Source organism: Salvelinus sp. IW2-2015, linkage group LG3 (assembly GCF_002910315.2).
Source record: "Salvelinus sp. IW2-2015 linkage group LG3, ASM291031v2, whole genome shotgun sequence".
NCBI classification, from domain to species: domain Eukaryota; kingdom Metazoa; phylum Chordata; class Actinopteri; order Salmoniformes; family Salmonidae; genus Salvelinus; species Salvelinus sp. IW2-2015.
The window spans coordinates 10457807-10474888 of NC_036840.1; the positions used below are offsets into that span (position 1 = coordinate 10457807).

General features: G+C 47.4%; 1 protein-coding gene across 1 annotated transcript in view; it reads right to left on the reverse strand.

Annotated features, from left to right (window-relative positions):
- LOC139023424 (receptor-type tyrosine-protein phosphatase gamma-like) overlaps nucleotides 1-666 on the reverse strand; it is a 25448-nt gene extending 24782 nt beyond the window's left edge. The window contains exon 1 of the mRNA XM_070436552.1: nucleotides 182-666. Within this exon, the coding sequence (XP_070292653.1) occupies nucleotides 182-666 (485 nt within the window). The remainder of the gene's footprint in view (nucleotides 1-181) is intronic.
- Nucleotides 667-17082: the final 16416 nt, after the last annotated feature.

Here is a 17082-nt window from a genome sequence, read left to right on the forward strand (position 1 = left end):
AAACCCACTACTGGACAGTTGAAAGGCGTGGTGTCTGCAGTTTTGTCCCTCTAAATATTCCGGGGCGCCGGCGTGTTTGTGGGCCCTAGCAGTGTATGCGGTTCATCTCAACAGTGGGAGCTGGAAGCAGGAGTCCAGGCTTACTTAAAGAAAGGTTGGCTCGGCAGTTCCACGATCTTACCGGACCACAGAGGTAATGGGCGGGGGGTTAATAGAGATGAGTGTGTGCGCTCGAAGCTGCCCTCGCCAGCTAGACAGTGAGGGATTGTCAAAGTGTGCGAGAAAGCGCAGGGCTCCAGATTGACACTGAAGAATCCTCGAGACCCAGCTGGTGAGCAACAACAGGCGCCGACCTTGGACACTGGGCGCAAATGAGGCCAGGAAAAGCAGTCCAGGAGCGCCAACAGCAAGCCTCCAGACAAAGCTGACATTTTGTGGGTCATGTTCAGCAAGGAGAGAGGACGGCCTTGCGGCTTCAACTAGGCCGTGCTGCTTGTGAGAAGGCCATGCACCAGAGCGGCGGAAGATTGTTAGTGTGCGAGGAAGGTACGGCATCAGGAGGAGGCTCAAGGTGGGCCAGGCAGGTCTCTCTTTGCCAACAGGACAGTGGTCGATGTGGAACAGTGTGGAGAAGAGAGAGATCAGCTGAAGGATCGTGTGGGCCATGGAAGCGAGGCCGGTTTGACTTTGCCATCAGCAGCAACAATGTAGTCCTTCCAACACCAGTTAATCTTCACCCAATGCGTAGGTGAGAGATCACGGACGTGCCCTCTTTGATTCCAGCCAGCCAACCGTCAGGCACATTCTCTACAGGGGTAAAAACTAAGCCTCACCAAGGACGGCGCACACTGTGGCGGTCACACAACACAAGTCCTTGAAAAATCGTGTGTGCTGCCCGTGGAGACAAGCGAGCTCGCCAACCAAACTCCGCCTACCAACCCTCCAGCAGCATCACACCCCTGTAACGGACTGACCTTTACGTGCACGCGATAGAGGCTAACCCACCGAAGAGGCGGCTCTAGCAACACGATTAGCAGACGGACACAGCTGCGCTTGGCCGCGACGTGGAAATGCTAAGCTGACATCGGCCGGCAACTGCTGTTTCCTCCGCGAGATCGCAATCACCAACCTAAGACCTGGAACATCGGTAGGCGCTGGTCCCGTTCGCTCATAAGAGGTCTACATATGTGAGCTCAAGTAACCTGGGAGGAGCTCAGTACGATCGAGCTTATGAGGCGAACCATCTGCGCTTACTGGCCGATCTAGCTGCCGAAGGCAACGGCATCATGCTGGAACACAGAAGTCCGACAGTGGAAGGTGGGCTGCGAGGAGGTTTTGTCGGCAACATCTACAACCAGACTTGCTTAGAGACTGGATTAAGGGCCAGAGCCAGCGTGTCGGCAATCAAAGCTGTCTATCGAGGCGGCAGAAGGCACAGTCATATGGCTCGTGTCATGAAAGACAACGCCCAGCTGCGGCCCCGATGAGAGGCCAGGACGGTTAATGCGGGTCACCAATGTTGACTCACGGAGGCAGGACGCGCACCTCGCATGCATGCTGCCATGGATGTTGGCTATCAACAACAGGCAACTCCTATGATAACTGGGACATGGAGACGCAAGCGGTAGGTGATCACACCTGTCGCTGGCCGCCCTTTGGGGAGGGTGTATGTGTGTGAAAGGACCGATAACACCATTAGGAACCAAAGTACAGACTACTGACGATGCGCTCCCCAAAATCTTCACCAGGCTCACTGTTCACTGAGACCTCTTGGCAATGCTTTGCACAAAGAGAGTACATTCTCAGCCTGTGTTCTTGGGAGATCTATTTATTTCATCTTCATTTAACCGAGGTCAGGCTAGTGAGAACACAGTTCTCATTTACACTGCATCCTGCCAGATAAACGCAAAGGCAATGCGACAACAAAGCAACAACCCAGCAGTTAACAGCATAGGCACATACATACAAACATACATCAACGTAAACACAGGACGAATAATAAAGTCACTATCTATACAGTGTGTGCAAATGAGGTAGCATAATAGGAGGGTAAAGGTCAATAAGAGGCCATAGTGGGCCAAACTAATTTACAATTTAGCAATAAACACTGGAGGATAGATGTTGCAGAAAGATGGAATGTGCCAAGTAGAGTACTGGGGTCAAAGGAGCAAAATTAACGATTAAATAAGCATATAGGGGTGAGGAGTTGTGATGGCTTATTACAGATGCGCTACGTTCATCGGTGCAGTGAATGCTTGAAGCTCCTCTGGACCAGCTGGTGCTGTAAAAGTAGATGAGGGAAGTATGAGTCTCGCAGCTTCAGTGATTTTTTGGCATTGCGTCCAGTCATTTGGCAGAGCAGGAATGTACAGTGGAGAAGGCACCAAAGGAGGCATGTTGGCTCTCGGAGGCTGACCAGTAGCATATACCTGTCTGGGCGCGCGTGCTACGGGGTGGGATGCTCTGATGGTGACCAAGTGAGCTGAGATAAGCGCGGCTTTCACCTAGAAAGACCTTATAGATGACTCTGGAGCCAGTGGGTTGGCGACGAATATGAAGCGAGGCCAGCCAACGAGAAGCATACAAGTTCGCGTGATGGGGTAGTATAATGGGGCTTTGTGCAACAATGGATGGCACTGTGATAGAACTGCATCCAATTTGCTTAGTAGAGTGTTGAGGCTATTTTGTAAATTGACATCGCGAGTCAAGGATCGGTAGGGATATCGTCAGTATACAGAGGTACTGTTTGGCAGCAATGAGTGAAGGATGCTTTTTCTGCAAATAGGAAGCCGATTCTAGTTTAAGTTTGGATTGGAGTTTGCTTAATGTGAGTCTGGAAAGGAGAGTTATTCTGTCTAACAGACACCTAGTTTCGTAGAATGCCACATGTTCTAAGTCAGAACCGTCCAGAGTAGTGATGCTGGACGGGCCGGGCACGTGCTGGTAGCGGATCGTGAAGAGCATTGCATTGGAGTTTGCACTTGCATTTAAGAGCGTGTGAGGCCACGGAAGGAGAGTTGTATGCATTGAAGCTCGTCTGAGGGTTGGTAACACAGTCCAAAGAAGGGCCAGAAGTATACAGAATGTATCGTCTGCGTAAAGGGTAAGATCAGAAACACCAGCAGCAAGAGGCGACATCATGATGTATGCAGAGAAAAGAGTCAGCCGAGAAATTAACCTGTGTGCACCCCCATTACGAGGACTGCCAGAGGTCTGGACAATAGCCCCTCCAAGGGCCCTCTCTGCCAATAACCACTATGTCCATTTTCCCCGTTCCCGACTCAGACCACTCAACAAAAGTCTTGCAAAAGAGAAGGAGGGGTTAATTCTTTGAACTAATCCAATTCCATCAATTTGGACGATTTTGGTATCCAAATATTCCTACGTCGTGCAAAATCATATGCGCATTTTCCCGTACAGAGCATGTTTTCCATCAGACAACTTTTTTGCGTGATGAACGTAGTGCACATACAAATAACGTAAATTTCCCATGTACCGATAAAAAATGAAACTGGGTTAAATGGGTTTCCATCAATGTCTTCAAATCTAACGTGAGGTTGATCAAAACAACGTCTGCCGTCTTATAGAAAAACTCTTGGTCTTTAACAGATGCTGCTTCTAGCCCAAACAACTCACAGATACATGCGGGTAGGCCTACCTACAATGTAGTTATAGAGATATGGATAAAACGCGATTATTATTGTTTTTGTCAACGCAGAGCAAACATCGATCGATCATGTGTCCCAGGAATAAGACTGCGCTCGTATATTGATTGAAAAGCAACATCAGCTCATCACCTTGCACCTTTCCACCAACCTGGTGTATCTCATCATCATTTAGTTTCATCGTAGCCTAATAAAAGCGCAGGCTTTCCCGAGTCGGAGTGGGAGGACCACAGCACCATGTCTTCCGGTGACTCCAAAGTTTTACGTTTCGATAATGGATGGTTCAATAGCGATGGTCAATATTTGCGCAAAAGGCGGTATCACCCCATTCTCGCCAGAAATTTTAACCCGACACAAAAAACGGCTACCGCACCGTGTCGAGACGAACAACATTGTCTGTCGGCTTCACTTACAACTGTATCCGGCATTGTTACGAGTGTTCCATCAGGCCGGTCGTGACTTTTTTCAGTGCGTCAGTAATTCATCGGCTTGAAATAGTTGGATTCGCAAACATGGTTAGTAAGGTACTTAATTGTTACCAGAAAATGATCTCGATTATTGATATAAGAACGGCTACATTGGCCTTTAATATATCGTGAGTGAGAGGCCACAAACACGTCAATTCACCTAGCAATAGGATAGAGGTGGATTAAGATGCTCAAGGTCCAAAATGTAATCTTCCTTAGTTTGCCCCATCGTGTCTCTCGCTCGTTCTCCCCCCGCTCTCGCCCCACTCTTCTCTCTCTCTCTCTCTCTAAATCAATTCAATTCCAAATTAAGGCTTTATTGGCATGGGAAACAATGTTTACATTAGCCACAGAGGCAATGTGAAACTAGATAATAAACAAAAGTGAAATAAACAATAAATAAATCTCATTTTCTCTCTATGTCGAGTCGCTCTCTCAAGCACATTATGGTGCTTAATACGTGTTGTGATTGTTTTTTTTAAAATAGACAATATTTATTGTGACTTTTCCGGTGTGTCTTCAGTGTGTGTGTGTGTGGTGTGGTGTGTTCTACGTGAGTCTCATTGCTTTCTCTGGTGTGTCGTGTGTGTGTGGTCCTCTCTTTTAAGGAAGTCTGCCCACCCAGGGGCCAAAGTCGTGCCAGCGTGTAAAGACATGTCTCACACCGCCGTTGCATAGAGCAGCTCGACAAAGGTAACACCACACGACACGACAGCCATTGAATTCTCCCTTCAACAAGTCAACTCTGATAAAGCACAGACCTGACCCTAATCGCTTACCGGTCTCGTGCACGCCCCCACCTCTCCTCTCTCTCAGATTAACTGTCCGCGCTGTAAACCAACGTTTAGGAGAAGGAGGGCTCTCGCTGCCTCAGAGATGTGCAGCTCAGCACGACTGATGATGGTGTGTCGTCTGAATCTCTGCTGGGGTGTGTGTGGTGTGTGTGTGTGTTGGTTGTGTGCTGTGTGTGTGTGTGTGTTTTGTGTGTGTGTGTGTGTTGTGTCGTGTGGTGGTGGTGTTGTGTCGTAGTGTGTGTGTGTGTGTCGTGTGTGTTGTGTGTGTGTGTGTGGTGTGCGAGAAACTAGTGTACAATGCTCAGTCTCGGATTGCTCTGCTTTCTTTCCCCCTCCCTGTCTTCTGCAGAAATGTTGAGGCCACCATAGGTGCAACCGGACCCGCCAAGCAAGGGGAAAATGCGAGCAAGTGTGGGAAGTGTAAGACTCCCACCACCTACTGTATACGCTGAAGGAATGATGCAGTCCTGTATATTGTGTTCATCTGAGTGATGAAGATAACATGATATCAGTCTGTGTGTCAGGTAAGAGCGTCCAGCAGAAGTTCTTTCACAGGGTACAGAGAGAAGTTGTCCGGCCATCTAGCTGCTACCCATTGGTGCAAAACAGCTGTGATAGTAGTGGTTTGTGTGTTTCTCTGTGTCTGTATGTCTGTATAAGATGTTATTGTGGTTCATAGTTTGTGGGGCTGTGTGGATGTGTGTGTGTGTGTGCGACATACATCGTCTGTGTGTCTTCTGCTATTATAGAGGCTGTCTGTAGTGAGTTAGTACCTGGCTACTAGTACAGGCCTACACCTGCCTTCTGTGCTCTCGCCACTCTCTCACCTCTCCTCTCTCTCCTCTCCTGTACCCTCAAGTTTCCATCACAAAGGTGAACGTGTTCACAGCTACATCAGATTAGGGCCTGTTATTCGTCTGGGGGCTCACGCCGGGGGTAATCGTCCTCACTCCTGGATCATCAAAGTCAGGAGCACAGGCTGAGAACCCAGACACACGACGACAGCCTGACACAGATTCAACCGCCGTAGCGGTGCACGAGCTCACCACCGCTCAACACCTACCCGAGCACCGAGCACCAGCTCACAAACACAGAACAGCAGCCTTCAGACAGGTCAACAGTCGACTCGTCCATAGCAGGATTGGAGGGAGACTCCATGCTTGGGGCACACCTCCTTTACAGACTCACTATGTATAACGCACCTCGCTCATACTACGGCACTCCTGTTACCGACAAATATAGATAATCTTTATGCACTGCCTTTTGGCACTCCATTACCAGACTCCTTTTCATGCAACATCCCAGTTACGACTCCTATTTATGCACTTCCTTATAACCTTCGCTCATGTTAGCCACTCATCACCATTTTTACGCATACCTTTATGGACTCCTATATATATCAGCGCACTCACTATCTACTACAAAGCACTCCTTTACAGAGATAAATATATATTGCAACTCCTTTACAGACTCTTTTGCACTCCTTTATGCACTCCTTTCAGACCACCCACAAAGATAGCATCATATCATACGCACTCCTTTACAAAACACAGACATACATTATATGAATAAAACTACCATTATAACAGAAAAAAGAACAAACCGTTACGCACATATCCCTTTACCCTCCTTTACAGACTCCTTTTAGCCATCCTCAAAATATATAACATACCATATATATATGACTCCACTTTTACAACTCATAATATGCCATCCATTAATACAGACACATATTTCGCACTCCTATACGCCTCTTTATGCCTCCTTTATGCATCCTTTACAGATACATATTATGATAATATATAACAGACATACATATATAACAGACATCCCTAGAAGCTCATAGACAGTCTCTTCTTATAACTAGTCAAACTATCACTGAACCTACAGCATCACAGCACGCAAACACAGCGCTAGACAGCGCTGTGTGTATGTGTTGATGTGTGTGTGTGTAAGTAGCTGTGTGTAAGTGATGATGTTGTGTGTGTGTTGTGCATAGTGATGTGTGTTGTGATAGGTGTGTGCTTCAGGATATTATCATGTAGGACATGCATATATAGGCGTTTCTCTCTCTATCCCCTACAGAGCTCGTTCAAAACCTCTCCTAGGAGGAAAAAAAACGCACCTCATTCAAAGAAGGACAGTAGAGAGGAACTGACGTGAGTACTGTGCTCTGTCCTCTGAGGATGGGGTGAGTAACTGTTTGTGTCCCCTCGCTTCATGTGGGGTGAGTACTGTTTCTCCCATGTCCTTGTGTGGGTGAGACTGTTTCTGTCCCCTCTGTGGGGTGATTGTTCTCTGTCCTCTGTGGGGTGATACTGTTCTCCCTGTCCCTCTGTGGGGGTGGTACTGTTCTCTGTCCCTCTGTGGGGTGAGCACTGTTCTCTGTCCTCTGTGGGGTGAGTACTGTTCTCTGTCCTCTGTGAGGTGAGTACTGTTCTCTGTCCCATCTGTGGGGTGGAGCTACTGGTTCCTTGTCCTCTGCTGGTGGGGAGACTGTTCTCTGTCCCTCCTGTGGGGTGAGTAACTGTTCTCTGCTCCTCTGTTGGGGGGATGTTCTACTGGTTCCTCTGTGGGGTGAGACTGTTCTCTGTCCCTACTTGTGGGGTTGTGTACAACTGTGTTGCTATTTGCTGACAAGGGGTCGAATCTACTTGCTAATATCTTTTTTGCTCCCATTAGGGAGTCAAGTGGACGTCCGTTCATGCGTGACCACCTTCCCTCCCTCTGATGAAGCCCTATTCTAGTCTTTGTAACCCCCACGAGTGAGGCAACCGAGGTAAAGTTTGCACTATTGGGATTCTGACTCATAACCCTAACTGAGGCCCACCGCTCCAACGCCCTAGCTACCGTCTCCTAGACCCCTGACCCTAACCCTCTTCTCTTCTCCGTGTTCAGGCGTACTCAGAGTGCTACAAGAGGTTTATCGCGTGACTCCTGAACGCTCAGGCATGGTTGTTGTGATCTCTGTCCAGAGGAGGGCTCATAAGAGGCGTGAGGTACGAGCACCAGCTGCCAGGTGCGGTACAACTTTTCCCACGCAGCAAAGACCCTATAGCAATATTTCCGTGACATCCTAACCTCTGTACGTCATGTCTCCCAGGCTGGAGTTGTACAGGAAAGTGCCAAACCTGCGTATCCTGGCCTGTGGTGGAGACGGGACGGTGAGAGAATGAACATGTTTTACTGTTTTACTTCAATTCAACTGCTATTACTAATGTCTGTCTGTCTGTCTGTCTGTCTGTCTGCCTGTCGCAATGGCTCTGTCTGTTTTCAGTGCTACTGTCAGGGGTATTCAACTCCTACCCCACGAGATCCGAAACCTTTTGGTTTTCTGTTAATTTTGCTAATTAATTGGACACACCTGGTGTCCCAGATCTAAATCAGTCCCTGATTACAGGGGGACAATGAAAAAAGCAATGGAACTGGCTTCGAGGGCCAGAGTTGAGTTTGAGGGTGCTTGATGATAGACAGTGCAAATGTGTTACTGTGTGTGAACACAGCTCCCCCTGGTGGCAACACACACAGACATAGTTAACGTGTATGAACATGTCCCAGGACCTTATACATTATTCACAGCATTAATGAACTTCATTAACAGAGCCCCCTCCCCCATCTCACTCTCTTCTCTCTCTCTCTCTCTCGCCTTCTCTCGCCTTAGGTGGGGTGGATCCTGTCTGCTCTGGATGAATTAGGAATGGCCCCCCATCCACCTGTAGCTGTACTTCCTCTGGGGACAGGAAATGACCTCGCCAGGACCCTCAACTGGGGAGGGGTAAGCTGCCCTCTGTGTGTGGATGTGCGTGTGTGTTTGTTTGCGGCGTGTGTGCGCCGGTGTGCACCCACACAGGGGTGTCATCCACCCATTATTTTAGAAGGGGCAAGAGGAACATGAGGATGGGGGGGTGTTGTCCGTAGAGGGGCTGGAATTTTGTACTTTTCAAACACCTGAAACACCTTTTCCCTGCAACCTAGAGCAATAATCATTATGCCTAATTCTATGCAAAAAAAAACAGAATGTATATTTTTCTGCATAGGTAATCTAATCGTACGTCTTTACCTGTTCGAATGTCATTTTAATGAATGGTGCACATTGATTCTTTAGGAACATTTATGCCTTAGGAGTTTAGTAATACTGTCACCCTGTGTATAGTGTCATAAGACATTTTTATATTTTCTCAAGTCTAGCCAGCTAAGATAGTCAGACAGATAGCCAGACAAGCTACACCAACTTGATTGGTAGCCTGACATGCCTTGGTAGTTAGTAATGAGGTTGGGAGATTGGGAACCTAGCGCTGGCTAGCTAAAACCTACTTCATAAAATCGCTAGGTGGCAAGTATTACAGGGAAAGAACAAAACGTTTTCATTGTATTTATTCATACGTAGCTTGATCAAATGAATTTACAAACCTATAGTGAGTCCTGTATCTAGCGTCCTGCCTAGCGTATCTTGGCTCCGTGGCGCACCTTGGAAGGAACCACTTACTAGGGAGAATAGGGGGTCGKGCTACTCTTTGGCASGTCCWGTCGGTGTGCCCCCTCCGCCAAATACCGCAGACAGATCTTTTTATAAATAATTTGGATAAAACRTGGGCTTAAAAATGTAATGAATTTAACGTGTGAAAAGCAGAGGGGGCACGTGCCCATGTGTCCTCTATGCATGTGTGTATCTCATTATGTTTCTACTGTATACATTGCCCTCTGTCTGACTCTGACCCTATACAGTCATCTTACTAACTACAGCACAGTCAACACAGTGGACTCTGTCTTTACTGAAATAACTCATGTTGTATTGCAGCAGTAGTTAGTGTGGTGTATTGCAGGTGTTGTTGGTCCTTTTAGACTGTCCTTTTCGTCGCTGCTGCTCTGTCTGTCTGTCCTGTTTCATCAGCATACAGCCTGTCCTCTCGGTTCTCCTGCACCTGCCACAGCGCCACTGTGTGTGTGTATTGTTTGTGCTGTTGTCCTGTCGGTGAGGAGTGGTGCTGTCATCAGCACGCTCGTTGACACGAAAGCTAAGAGTGTGTGTGTATTGACGTGAAACCAGCTTGGCACCTCTCTCTCGCTCTCTTTGTGTGTGTGTGTGTTGGTGTGTGTGTGTCCGTGTGTGTGTGTGTTGTGTGTGTGTGTGTGTGTGTGCTGTGCGTGTGCGTGATATCCGTGCGTTGCGTGCGTCGGTTTGTGTATGTCTGTATCCTGTTTGGTGAGAGTGCTACCTTTCTTTGACACAAATTGTTTCTGAATCAGTGCAAAGATGTTTGTGCGTGTGGTTGTGGGTGTGTGGGTGTGTGTGGTGTGCACTAAGGCTAATTAGCAGTAGCTCTAATGAGCGTTGCCTTAAATAAAACGAGTTCTCTCTGAACCACACATAGGGGGTGGGTGGGGGGGAGGACAAGACTTGAGAGACGAGAGGAGAGAGAGAGAGAGAGAGGAAACTCGACAGCTCTGGTGGGAAGTAGAGGAGGAATGTGTATATCAAGGATTATTAGCAGTGATATAGGATTCATACAGCAAACAACATTCAAATCTGCATGGAAATAACATCAGCTGCTTAGAGGAGAAGAGAAGTGAAAAGAGACGAGGAAGAGAGAGAGAGTATGAGTGAGGGGAGAGTATGAGGGAGGGAGAGTATGAGGAGAGAGAGTATGAGGGAGAGAGAGTATATGAGGGAGAAAGTATGAGGGAGGAGAGTTTATGAGGAGGGATAGTATGAGGGAGGGATAGTATGACGGGAGGAGAGTATGTGAGAGGGAGGAGTATGAGGGAGGGAGGGGGAGGAGAGTATGAGGAAGAGAGAGTATGAGGGGAGAGAGAGTATTGAGGGAGAGTATGAGGGAGGGAGAGTATGGAGCGTAGGGGAGAGTATGAGGAGGATAGCTATGAGGGAGGGAGAGTATGAGGATGGGAGAGTATGAGGGAGGGAGAGTATGAGGAGGGATAGTATGAGGGAGGGAGAGTATTAGGGGAGAGAGAAGTATAGGAGAGAGAGTATGAGGGAGAGAGAATGAGGGATGAGAGCGTAAGTGAGGGAAAGAGAGAGTATAGAGCGGAGAGAGAGTATGAGGGAGGAGGGAGTATTGAGGGAGAGAGAGTTATGAGGGAGAGAGGTATGAGGGAGGGAGAGTATGAGGAGAGAAGAGAAGTATGAGGGAGAGAGAGTATTATGAGGAGAGAGAGTTGAGGAGGGGAGAGTATGAGGGAGGGAGAGTATGTAGGGAGGGAGGAGTGATGAGGGAGAGAGAGTATGAGGCGAGAGAGATAGTAGAGGAGAGAGAGTATGAGGGAGAGAGAGTATGAGGAGGGAGAGTATTTAGGGAGGGAGTAGTATGAGAGAGAGGATTGTCTGCCTCTCTATCAGAAAACATAAGATGCGTTTGAGTGAGGTCTAAAGTCAAAGATCGGGACACTAATCCGGACTCTTACAGTATCCCGCTACGACTTCGGTTGCCTTCAGGGGTCCTCTAAAAGTTCACAGCTGCCCCTGTTGAGAGCATTCGTTGAACTGGTCTTGCCCGTCAACCACTGAAGGCATCGACCGCAAGGCGCCACAAAGGGTTGGTGAGTACGGCCCAGTGCACCATGTGGCTGAGCTCAACTGGAGCCTGGAACTGCATACCAGGCGGTTGCAGAGGAGGCCCAAACAATGTCAAGACTCCAGCCACCCCAAGCCAGTAGACTGTTCTTCTCTGCTACCTCCATGGCAATTCATCGGCAAGCCTTGGGTACCGGTGTGTACCAAGTCTGAAACCAACATGACCCTGAACAGCTTCTACCCCCAAGCCATAAGGGACTGCGCTGAACCAAGACTGCTAAACTGCCTAATCAAATGGCTTACCCGGACTACCTGCCACTGACCTTTTTTCGTTTTTTCACTTGTATTTATTCCTCTGTGTCGCTTATTTTCTATGTGATTTTTTAAAATCTTTATCTTAAACTCTGCGCTTGTGGAAAGAACCTGTAAGATAAGATAAGCATTTCCACTGGTAGTCTACGCCTGTGTTTACGAAGCATGTGACCAAATAACGTTTTGCATTGATTTGAACATTTGCTTTATTTACAGTTAAGTAACCAAGAGAAGAATCCACTGCCAGCACATTTGTTAAGTTTATTGTGATAGCTTGTTAATGTGCATGGCTATGAAATGCCATGTATGTGATGCTCAGCTGTTGTTTTTTTTGGGGGGCGGGAACTTTTTATACTGGTTTATTTACTGTTGACAGAGAGACAGGCATAATAGCTACTTATTTCCATAAAAGCCCTTCATTACTCTGTCACTGTGTTTGTGTGTTGTGATGTACGTTGTGGTTATTTGTTTTGTACGGTGTGACGGGTGTGTGTGTGTGTGTGTACATGCACGTGTGTCGGTGTGTTACATGTACGTGTGTGTACATGTGCGTGTGTTGCGGTGTGTGCATGTGTGATATAATTGTGTTGTGTGTGTGTGCATTGTGTGTGTGTGTGTGTGGTGTGTGTGTGTGTGTGTGTGTGTGTGTGTGTGGTGGTGTGTGTGTGTGTGTGATTGGTGTGTGTGTGTGTGTGTGTGTGTGTGCTGCGGCGCTGCGTGGGGTGTGTGTGTTGTGCGATGTGTGTGTGTGTGTTCCACCCCGTCTGACTGTGTACGGCGAGTAAACAGTCTGACCCCTCAGTGTCCCTGGATAAGGTCACTCTCATTCTCGTTTTCTAAACAACTTTGAATGCTATTATTGCCGTGTTTCCCATTCCACTTGTCTCAGGGCTTCAGTCTTAAAGGAATTAGTAACATGTCTCTCCTCTCTCTGTATGTTATAACCTGTCTCTCTATGTAGGGTTATAACTCTCTCTCTCATTATGTAGCGGCTATAACCTGTCTCTCTCTTTTGTGAAAGATTATTACCTGGTACTCTTGTGTAGGGTTATAGCCTGTCTCTCTTCTGTGTAGGGTTATAACCTGTCTCTCTCTGTGTAGGTTATAACCCTGGTCTCTCTCTTGTGTAGGGTTATAACCTGTCAACTTCTCTGTGTTGGGTGTATAACGATGTCTCTCTGTGTAGGATTATTACCTGTCCGCTCTGCTGTAGGGTTATAACCTGGTCCACTCTTCATGTGTAGGGTGTTACAACCTGTCTCTTTAACGTGTAGGATTACAACCTGTCTCTCTCTGTGTAGCGGTTATAACCTGTCACTCTCTTGTTGGTATACCTGTCTCTCTGTGAGGATTATACCTGTCGGGCGCTCTGTGTAGGGTTACAACACGTCTCTGATAGATCTTTACGGGCGTGTGTTAACGGATCTGTGTAGTTCAACGCTTTCTTCTCTCTTGTAGGTGGTATAACGTAGTTTGCCTCTGTTAGGAGGTTACTAACCTGTCACTCTCTGTGGTGTAACTGACGCTCGTGTGGATTATTATCTGTTTCTGCTCTGTGTTAGGGTATAACCTGGTACCTCTCTGTGTGTGGAGTATACAACTCTGTCTCCTTCTCTGTGGTAGATGATAACCTGTCTCTCTCCTGTGTAGGGTTATAATCTGTGTATGCTCTGTGTAGGGTAGAACCTATCTCCTCTGTGTAGGGTTATTAATCTGTCTATCTCTGTGTAGGGTTTAACCTGTCTCTCTCTGTGTTAGGTATAATCTTGTTTCTCTGTGTAGGGTTATAACCCTGTCTCTGCTCTGTGTAGGGTTTAACTGTCTCTCTCTGTGTAGGGTTAGAACCAATTCTCTCTCTGTGTAGGTTATCTGTCTCTGTGTAGGGTTATAACCTGTCTCTCCTCTGTGTAGGTATAATCTGTCTCTCTCTGTGTAGGGTATAACCTGTCTCTCTTCTGGTGTAGGTTATACTTCTGTCTCTCTCTGTGTAGGGTTAAACCTGTCTCTCTCTGTGTAGGTTATCTGTCTCTGTGTAGGGTTATAACCTGTCTCTCTCTGTGTAGGGTTATAACCCGTTCTCTCTGTGTAGGGTTATAACCTGTCTCTCTCTGTGTAGGGTTATAACCTGTCTCTCTCTGTGTAGGATTATAACCTGTCTCGCTCTGTGTAGGGTTATACAGACGAGCCGGTGTCCAAGGTACTGTGTCAGGTGGAGGACGGCTCTGTGGTGCAGCTAGACAGATGGAACCTTCAGGTGGAGAGAAGCCGCCCAGCCGGAGGAGGGCACACAGAAGGTCTGTCTGGGTCAGAGGTTAGGGGTCAGGGGGGGGGGTAAATGGTCAAGGGAGGGAGAGTGGTACGGCTGTCTCATGGTCTGAGTGATATGGACGGTGAGGGAAAGCATAGTTCAACCTTATTTCAACTGATTTTGTACCTCTTTTGTGCGCTCCCCTCTTTTTTCACTCTACACATCCTCTGTGTGTCTCCAGCTCCACTGAATGTGTTCAACAACTACTTCAGCCTGGGCTTCGATGCAACGTCACACTGGAGTTCCACGAATCCAGAGGTGAGCAGTACTGTCTCTTCGGACTAGAAGCATTGTTCCTTCAGCTGTCTGACTACAGTAGGACACAGACTCTAACTGTTGTACCTCCTCCCTGCAGAACCAACCCTGAGAAATTCAACAGCCGCTTCCGCAACAAGATTTCTATGCAGGGTGAGTACCTGACAGACTTACGTAACACCACATTACTGAATGGGGCGAGGAGGAAAGGGATGAGGAGAGGGATGTGGAGGGATTTGGAGGGAGGGTAGAGAGGAGGGAGGGAATAGAGCGAGGTGTAGAGAGAGGGAGAAAAGGCGTATATAGAATGTAACGAGCTGTCTCTGCTTCCTGTCAGGCTGCATTCTCTGACTTCCTCCAGAGGAGTCCAGGGATTTGTCTAAACACGTCAGAGTGGTGGTGAGTGTCACCACACGCACGCACGCACGCAGCGCACGCACGCACGCACGCACGCACACACACACACACACAACACCACACACCACACACACACACACACACACACACACACACACACACACACACACACACAACACAGTGTCACAGGCTGACAGTTTGGGTTAGAGGGCCCTGACAGCCTGATAATCAAGCTGTCACTGGACAGGTAATCAAGCTGCCACTGGACAGGTCCCTGGCTCAGGAACTGAATCTCTCTACGTTCATTTACTGGATTCAGTGAAACCTCTTTTTCTCCTGTACCAGTGTGACGGGACGGATCTCACTCCTAAGATCCAGGAGCAGAAGTTCCAGTGCATCGTCTTCTTAAACATCCCCAGTAGCTATTCAACCCACCCAGGTGACTTGTGTCTATCTGACGCTGTTGGTAGATCTGTTGTCTGTCCATAACCTACCCCATAGTTTTATGCATGCACCATACTGTGTTTTTTTTGTGATGGAGTGTTTGAGGATTATGTGTGTTTAAAAAGTGTGTGTGTGTGTGTGTGTGTGTATGTAGGTACTGTGCAGGCACCATGCCGTGGGGGAACACAGGAGACCACCGGGACTTTGAGCCTCAGCGCCATGACGATGGCTGTATTGAAGTCATCGGCTTCACCATGTCCTCCCTTGTGAGTGTGTGTGTGTTTTGCACGTGTGTGTGTGTGTGTTGTGTGTGTGTGTGCACGTGTGTGTGTGTGCACGTGTGTGTGAGAGAGAGTGTGTTTGACTCTATACAAAATGGTGTAATTCTTTCTTCCTGTCCACTAGCGCACTGGCAGGTAGGAGGTCATGGTGAGAGGCTGCACCAGTGTAGAGAGGTGACTCTGACCACCTTTAAGACCATCGCTGTACAGGTGAGATATCACACAGGCCAACACTAAATGGATACAACACAGGCCCATACTACAGATATATAACACAGGCCCACACTAGCGATACAACCAATGATGTAGATAAACCCTGGATTGCTGATACTATTTATTGGCCAGTGAGAGGCTTTGAAGCCACCGGTCAGCCATATTGGCACTCCCCAGTAGGAGCAGTCCTCCATAGGAATCAACGGAATTCATGGAATTAGAAAATTAAGGCATTTTTAACTCAAATACTTCTACTTCCAGTAAGTTGAACTCAGAGTAAATGAAAAGTCATTATTACCTAAAATGTTTGTGTGGTATGACTCAAAACTAAATGAGAAGTCACAACAAGACATTTTTTTAAAGTTATTATAACAAATTCACTTTTTCCCCCAGCATTTTCTAATGCAGGTCGATTTTTTAAAATATCTTTGTTTTTGCATGTACATTGAYTGATTGATTGATTCATCTTATGCTACAGATAAATCACATACATTTTTCGAAAACAAATCCAATAATTGAGTTAGATTTTTTTGCACCCGTTACTGAAATGGTTGTTCCAGTTGAAGTGGCGTAGGTCGTCTCCTGACACTGTTCTGAACCCTGGCAGTCATTATGAATACAGGCTGCGGGTGAATAAAACTGTTGTACATCCTAACTCTGGCTGGATTCCAATAGGAATTACACATCACTTTGCAAGCCAGCATAATGTGATTTGCAGGTAGGGTTGCAAAATTKCGGAACATTTTCRAGGTTTTCCAGAAGTCCCAGTTGGACGATWCCTGGAAATKCTTCAACCAGGGTTTTTAGAAAATGTGYGAATTTTGGGAAAGTTACTGGAACTTTGCAACCCTACCTGCAGGCCTGATGTGGCCTGTAAACCATGAGTTTCAGGCCACTGTATTAGGATAACGCTAGGCCTCAAAATAAGGCCTTATGTGATGTATTGTCATAAAGAGTTTAATTATAATGGTAGCATTCATCTATGAACTCACTTGAAGGCCACAGGACTGAAAATGAACAAATTCAACACCCATGCCTCTGTCACTAACAAATACAGTCATGGGTGGTAACTACGATTCAGTGTGTGTGTTGTGTGTGTGTGTGTGTGTGTGTGTGTGTGTGTGTGTGTGTGTGGTGTGTGTGTTGTCTGTTGTGTCTGGGCGCGCATGTGTGTAGGTGGATGGAGAGCCGTGTCGCTTGGCCCCTCAACCTCCGGATCTCCTACGCAACCAGGCCAACATGGTACAGAAGAGCAAGAGACGCACCTCAGTACCCCTGCTCAATGAGTGAGTCACACACACACCCACAACACCACACACACACACACACACACACCACACACACACACACACAAAACAACACACACACACACACACACACACACACACACACACACACACACACACACACAACACACACACACACACACACACCAAGGATATAGGCCAATATAG